This window comes from Gekko japonicus, unplaced genomic scaffold (assembly GCF_001447785.1).
Source record: "Gekko japonicus isolate JY-2015 unplaced genomic scaffold, Gekko_japonicus_V1.1 scaffold1380, whole genome shotgun sequence".
NCBI lineage: Eukaryota > Metazoa > Chordata > Lepidosauria > Squamata > Gekkonidae > Gekko > Gekko japonicus.
In genome coordinates, this window is record NW_015174316.1 from 468661 (window position 1) to 476121 (window position 7461).

General features: G+C 50.4%; 1 protein-coding gene across 2 annotated transcripts in view; it reads right to left on the bottom strand.

The window, feature by feature from the left end:
• LOC107121288 (aldehyde dehydrogenase family 3 member B1-like) overlaps nucleotides 1-7461 on the bottom strand; it is a 41012-nt gene that overhangs the window by 29718 nt on the left and 3833 nt on the right. Inside the window, exon 2 of one of the 2 annotated variants that reach the window (XM_015424184.1) lies at nucleotides 1711-2074. In XM_015424184.1, the coding sequence (XP_015279670.1) occupies nucleotides 1711-2074 (364 nt within the window). The remainder of the gene's footprint in view (nucleotides 1-1710; nucleotides 2075-7461) is intronic. The other variant, XM_015424185.1, reaches the window with a different exon arrangement.

Genomic DNA, 7461 nt, shown 5'->3' on the forward strand with positions numbered 1-7461 from the left:
TAGCTGACTCCAAAGGAGACAGCCAGAGAGAGAGGCCTCTCGACGCGCTTGCATGGGGTGGGAAAAACTTTGCTTTGCATGTTTATTTTTCTGTGTGTATTATATCAAATGTTTAGGAATTAGAACTCTGAATGTTTTGCTATAATAAAGATTAGTTTATTTTAGTGATTTCCAAGCTTGCACATCTGCCTTTGGTACGGGGCGACACTCAGGAGACACACACGAACTGAGGGGGGAGTGTGGGTGACTTGGGTAAGCACGCTTTCACAGACAATGTGCAGACACACACCCACACCTCCAAAAATCTCACAACAAGGTGCAAGTGGAGGAGTGGGGAATCAAACCCGGTTCTCCTAGATTAGAGTCCGCACACTTAACCACTATACCAAACAGTGCTCTCTCTCAGGCAGCCGACTGCCAGCTATGCTGCCCTGACGTTTATGGGCAGGAGTGCATCTGCCTGACCTGTGTACCCACTGCTAGGCATTCCTTCCTTCTTTATTATCTCTCACCTTGTAGACTGCCTGTGTAGCGTCTTCCCATCAATTACCCATGGGATTAGTTTCGGTTCCCAGCTTTGGCTTTAACGGCCTGGGGCCCCATTCTCCCACGCATGGGAGTCAGGCCGACTGGCCTGGGGGTGGGGTTGGGGGTGCATACGAATTCCCTATATCCCATTATGCTTGTAGGAATGTAGCTATTCCTAACAGTGACAATGTTACTGCCTCTATAGCTCTGGCAATAAAGTATAACCTTATGACAAGGGTGTTCTCAGTTGTTTGGCTGTGGAACCCAACACTGACTGGATGACTATTTCTACTAGGTAGGCAGCAACTAACCATTTTGGACTAAGGAATATAAGAGAATTTGGGGTATTTTCAAGCTGGGTTTCCCCACCTCCCGTTCTCTTTGATATCTCTTAGCATGCACATGCACCCACACGGAGTGAATTTATGCTGAGTCAGTTCATGGGTCTGCCCAGGTCAGCTCAGCACTGCGTATTCTGGGTGACAGCAGCTCTCCAGGGTCTTTCACGTCACTTTTGACTTGACCCTTTAAACCAAGATGCCACGGATTGAATTTGGGACCCTCCGTAAGCCACAGCTCCGCCTGCATGCAGCTGTGCTGGTTGGGGGGGGGAAGGAGGAGTTTGGTAGACGGGCGCAGGGATTTTGAGCCAGGTCTTGTCTTGAGCGGGAGCTCGAGTGAAGTGAGCATCGGAATCTCACTTGAACTGAATCAACAGATGCTGACGGAGAGAAATAACAGTCACATCTTGTTAAAAAAAAAAATCTAGATGAAAAGATTTCCCGGATGAAGCCCAGATTAGGAGCCTAATGATGCTTTTCAGAACCAAAAACACCCCCCAATGACATCTTCCTGCTTGTCCAGAAACAAGTTTTTCCCCAGACTGCCTATTGTTCCTAACTGTGGTTGGTTTCATTCTATTAGTTATGGGTCACTAGTAAAGGAAGGGGAGAGGCAGCAGCTCTTTATATTTTCATATTTTCTGACCAACATTTGCTATAGTCTCTTTCTGGAGGGAAGCAACTGCTTCAGTTAAGGCTAGGTGTTTATGCTTAACCAGTCCTCTCCACTCGAAGTCTTTTCCCAAGTACAAATTCCCTGAACTGAACAGAGAATATTAGGCTAGTAATTGTGAAGTTAGTGTCCTTGCCAGATTTTTCAGGTTCAGTATCTGTTCCTTACCCATATGAAGAAGAGTCTTGCTGGTGTTCAGATTCAGATTGCTGGGGAACTTCCTGAAATTTGTGTTGTTGGCCTTCATTCTGTTGTCCTCCAGAACTACTGTTCTGCCTGCCTCCACTTCGGAGGGAAACTTCCTCAAATTTGTGTTGCTGTCTTGGATTCTGTCGTCCTGCACAACTTGTGTGGGAAGAAGCCATGTCGTGTTCGGAGGGAAATTCCCAGAGTTTGGCTTTTTCTCTAACAGTTGACTGTCTTCCACTGACATTCTTCTGCTTGTTTTCACTTGCATATAGATCTTCCTGGACCTTATGCTGTAGTCTGAAATCCAAATTCCCTGAGATAACACTTTCCACAGTGTCTCCTGCTAGAAAGAAACAAGAAAACAGTAAATCAGTCATGCTCTGTCCAATTCTTACAAGTTTGAGCGTATAACAAGCCTGTGTAGTCAGTACCGGTGGTCTGTGGCCATTGCAAAGACTGTTTCGTGCGACGATGCTGGAGCAGCAAATTCTGGTGCTCTGGGGGCAGGGAAAGGATTGCGGTGGGTCTAGGCAAAAGGGTAAGGGAAGGATGTTGAGAAAAAGATGGGCTCGACACCCTTCCAGCCTACGACCCATCCCGAAGGAGGTCAGCAGTGGGGCTAGGATGAAGAACCCCTTTCCGTCATTGGTGTTGTGTAATGCCAGGTCCATCAATAATAAAATGCTAGTCCTTCGGGACTTCGTTATGGAAGAGCAGGTGGACCTGGTGTGTATGACCGAGACCTGGGTGAGGGGTGGGGAGACAGTAGCTCTCTCCCAGCTTGCCCCAACTGGGTTCTCGGTCCTACACCAATCGCGGACCAAGGGGCGGGGGGGAGGAGTTGCGATGCTCATTTGGTAGGCTTACTCCATCAGCGCACTCCCCCCGCTGGAGATCGTGGGCATGGAGTGTGTCGGCCTGGTGCTGGGGTCCGTGGAGAGTTTGGTGATCTGGCTAATGTACCGATCACCTAACGCACTGGCCAGTAGCCTGCTGTCCCTGCTGGAGGCTGTATCAGGCTGGGCGCTGGAGCTCCCTAGGCTTTTGGTCTTGGGTGACTTCAACATCCATGCTGATGATGTGACCTCCAGCTGGGCTGCGGACCTAGTCCTGTCCATGGAGGCACCAGGACCCTCTCAATTTCTGTCGACCCCCACACACCAGGCTGGGCACACGCTTGATTTGATCTTCACAACGGACCAGATTACAGTGGACCAGATTACTGCAGTAGCCTTTGCCCCGAAGGCTCGTCTGAATGTCCCACCCCAACCCTGTTTAGGTGGCGAGCAGATTTTAGTTTGCCCGCGGAGCCAAATGGACCCAGTATGGCTTCAGATGGCTCTGCGGGATCTGATGCCCCCTGGCAGCTCATTGGATGAGCTTGTGGAGCACTGGCATGACCGACTCTCCACAGCCATCGATGATGCTCCCAGGCGCCCTCTGCGCTCTCACTCTAGGCTGGCCCCTTGGTATACCCAGGGGTTGCAGCTTCTGAAGCAAGAGTTAAGACGGCTAGAGAGACGGTGGCGGCGTGCTCACAACAAAGCATCAAGAACATCTTATAGGATGTTTATGAGAGCCTATGAGATGGCAGTCAAGGCTGCTAAGAGAGAGTTCTATGCAGCCGAGATTGCGTCTGCTAGCTCATGCCCATTTAGAACAATTCGGTCCTTGACAGCTCTACCACAAGGCAGACAAATTAGTAGGGAATTGGATATTGGCTGTGAGGCCTTTGCAAGCTATTTTGCAGATAAAGTCCTGACGTGCCACCATGACCTCCCAGCCACAATTGAAACAGTGAGTGAACTTGAGGCCCCTTGTGCGTCTCCACGGAGTTTAGAATGTTTTGAGCTGCTCAGTCTGGAGGAAGTTGACAGACTGCTCGTAACTGTGCGCCCAACCACATGCTGCCTGGATCTGTGCCCTTCCTGGCTCATCAAAGCGGGCCATGAGGGGTTTCGAGGTGCCATAAGGGAGATTATCAACAAGTCCCTCTCGGAGGGACGGTTCCCTGAGGCACTCAAGGAGGCGATGATCCGTCCTCTCCTGAAAAACCAACTCTAGACATGGCTGAATTGGCCAACTATCGGCTGGTGTCCACTTTGCCCTACTTGGGCAAATTGATTGAGAGGGCGGTGGCGACACAGCTTCAGCGCTTTCTGGGTGACGCTTCTGTCCTTGATCCATCTCAGTCTGGCTTTCGCCCAGGTCATGGGATGGAGATGGTGCTGGTTGCCCTTACTGACGACCTCCGGAGGCATCTGGATCGAGGCGGTGTGGCAGCACTGTTGTGGTTAGGACTGTCAGCCGCGTTTGATACGGTCGACCACCAGTTGCTGACCCACCGCCTCGCTGACATGGGGATACAGGGGCTCACTCTTCAATGGCTTGCCTCCTTTCTCAAAGGTTGGGGACAGAGGGTGGCGATAGGGGAGGAGCAGTCCTGGAGGTACCCACTTGAGTGTGGGGTGCCTCAGGGGGCAGTGCTTTCCCCAATGTTGTTTAACTTCTACATGTGCCCCCTCGCCCAGATTGCCAGGAGGTATGGGCTGGGTTGCCATCAACATGCAGATGACACCCAGCTCTATCTGATGTTGGGCTCTGACCCAGAAGATCTGACCTGGGCATTACAGGCAGTGGCTGAGTGGCTCAGGCTGAGCCGGCTGAAATGAAACCCAGAGAAGACGGAGGTCCTGTGCCTGAGTCAGAATGGATCGGGGTTAGGGATCCCTCTCCCGACCTTCGATGGTGTACCATTGGTGTTTGGGAGTGCACCTGGATTCCTCCCTGTCTATGGAGGGCCGGGTGGCAGCCACTGCCAGATCAGCATTTTATCATCTTAGGCTGGTTCGGCAGTTGGTCCCCTTCCTCAACCACGACAACCTGGCTACAGTAATCCATGCGACGGTCACCTCGAGGTTAGACTACTGTAATGCTCTCTACATGGGGATGCCTTTGGCGCAGATTCGGAGGCTGCAGCTGGTGCAGAATGCGGCGGCCAGGCTTATGTTGGGTCTCCCCAAGTGGGAGCACATACGGCCTTGGCTGGAAGTGCTGCACTGGCTGCCAATAGCATACCGAATCCATTTCAAAGTGCTGGTACTTGCCTTTAAAGCCCTACATGGCCAGGGTCCGACCTACCTGAGGGACCACCTTTCCCCACATATACCCCCAAGAGCACTTCAGTCAGGGACACAACATCGCCTGGTGATTGCAGGCCCCCGGGAGGCAAGGCTTGCTGCGACCAGGGCCAGATCCTTTTTGGTGGCAGCCCCTACCTGGTGGAACGAGCTCCTGGAGGAGTTCAGGGCCCCGCGGGACCCTATGCAGTTCTGCAGGGGAGCTCTTCCGCCAGGCTTTCGCATAAGGGCTGCCACTGCCACCATGACCAACACTGTGGATAACAACGGGGCTAGGGATGGCCCCAGGAAGACCGCTTATAACACCACATGGCACTGGTACCACCGGACTTACTTGGGACCAACTACAGGATAAGATCACCCCCAAAGCACTGACTGTTACCATCAAGAGATTTATTCGGGGACCATCTTGTCTTCATGGAGCACTTAATTTTTATCTGTGTTATTTAAGGTTTTATTGCTTTTACTATGTTTTATGTGGGCTCTGCCCCTTGTAAGCCACCTTGAGCCCGATTGCGGGGTGGGCGGGGTAAAAATGTCAAAAATAAATAAATAAATAAATAATTATAACCTTGTCCCACAGAGCATGAAACATGACCTATTCTTCCACAGCACCAAATTAGGTAGCTCTTACTTTGCAATCTTCCCATGCTCATTTCTACAAAATCTCTCTCTTGCATCTGGAGGGGTCAGCCTTAGACTGGGATTTTTCTGGTTTCTGACACTCTGTATATTGGGTGTTTGTGTATGTGTGTGTTACTGAATAAAGACCAGGTTTCTTTGAACCTGTCCTTGTGACATTTTCACAACAATAGGGAAGTACACCAGAACCAGAAATTGGATGAAGAATTGTGACTCTTTAGATTCAGAATTTTAAAAGTTCAAAATTTTAAACATTAGGAATATTAAAGCCATTTCCCATTAAAACAAGGTGAATTACTTTGTAAAGATTTTCCTCAGCCCACAACCTTTTCTCAGTGCTTGTGCAAATGCACAGCAAGAATCAAAATTGCTAGGCAGCTATGCCTGGGCATTGTGCCATGAGTGTAATCCAGACATTCGCAACCTTGAACACTGCAAGTATCACCAGGTCAGCACTCATCATGGCACAGCGGAGTGATGGGAGAGTGGGCTTGTAAACTTCATTTTTACCCCGCCTTTCTCCCCAGGGGGGACTCAAAACACCACCTTATACAATCCTCCTTTCCTCTGCAGTCCTTCTCCAGACTAGCTGATTGTGGAACAGTGGACAACTACCCCCGACAGTGCTGGGCACGGCACAGTCCTATTTGCGGAAAGGGAAGTTTAAGCAGGAGGCAGCAGCAAACTGAAGTTCAGCACGCAGTTTTATACGAGTGACTGGAGTTCCCATGCCGTTTATTGCTGCTGTCACCCCCCATCCCTGTCCCGTCACTTTTTTCCTATTGCACCTGTGCAAAAATGCAGACACATTGGCAGTTTCACTGGGTAACTCCACAGTCTGAAAACCTCTCCTTTCCCCCACACTTTACTTTTCCCTACCAAGCCACATTGTACCACTACAGCACAGCTTGGCAGGGATAGAGAAAACCCCTTTCAATGACTGAAGTGTGGGGGGGGGGGGGGATGCACATGGCAGCAAGGCACCTCACATGATTTTGAAAGCAGAGCTTTGCTTAATAATTGTGACAGAGTAAAAAGGTTTCCAGCCTCGCACATGTCAATAGTGGGAGCTTTCAGGAAATCAGAACCATTAAAAAAACAGCACTGCATGTGTCTTGATGTCGCTTCAAGCAAAAACCCAGAAGTGACCTCCCAGCCACCTGACAATGCTCTAGGAATGGCAGAGCTTATGGAGATTTGGGGAATCCCTAGATCATCACGGGGAGGCTGTTAAGTCCCTTCTGGGTTCTCCTCCACCCCATTTCCCTACTGCTGCCTGGAAGAAAACAGCGGGAGAGTGGCCATGATGGTGGGAGAATGCCCACCCCTCCCAGGTAAGTGGCAAGCCTATGGCAGAAGGGGTGCCTACACAGAGACTACCTTGCAGACAGGTGAATTGAGACAGGATTATTTTTAATCCATTTTAAAAAGGAAAGCTTTGGGAATGGCACAAGGGATGCTTGGAATTATCTGATGTGGGCTTTCTTCTGTAAGCAGGGGGTGGTGTTGTGGTTAAGAGCGGCAGACTCTAAGCTGGATAACTGGGTTCCATTCCCCACTTTCCCACTTGAAGCTAGCTGGGCGACTGGAAGCCCTCTTTTCACCCAACTTTATCTAAAGTCTCTCTGTGTTTCTACGTTTGTGTATCTGAGAGCCAGTTTGGTGTAGTGGTTAAGTGTACGGACTCTAATCTGGGAGGACCGGGTTTGATTCCCCACTCCTCCACTTGCACCTGCTGATGTGACCTTGGGTCAGTCGCAAGCTCTGGCACAGCTGTCCTTGAAAAAGAGCAGTTTCTGTCAAGAGCTCTCTCAGCCCCACCGACCTCACAGGGTGTCTGTTGTGGGGAGGGGAAGGGAAAGGAGTTTGTAAGCTGCTCTGAGACTCCAAGTGAAGGGCGGGGTATAAATCCAATCTCCAATCTCCTCCTCCTCCTCCTCCTCCTCCT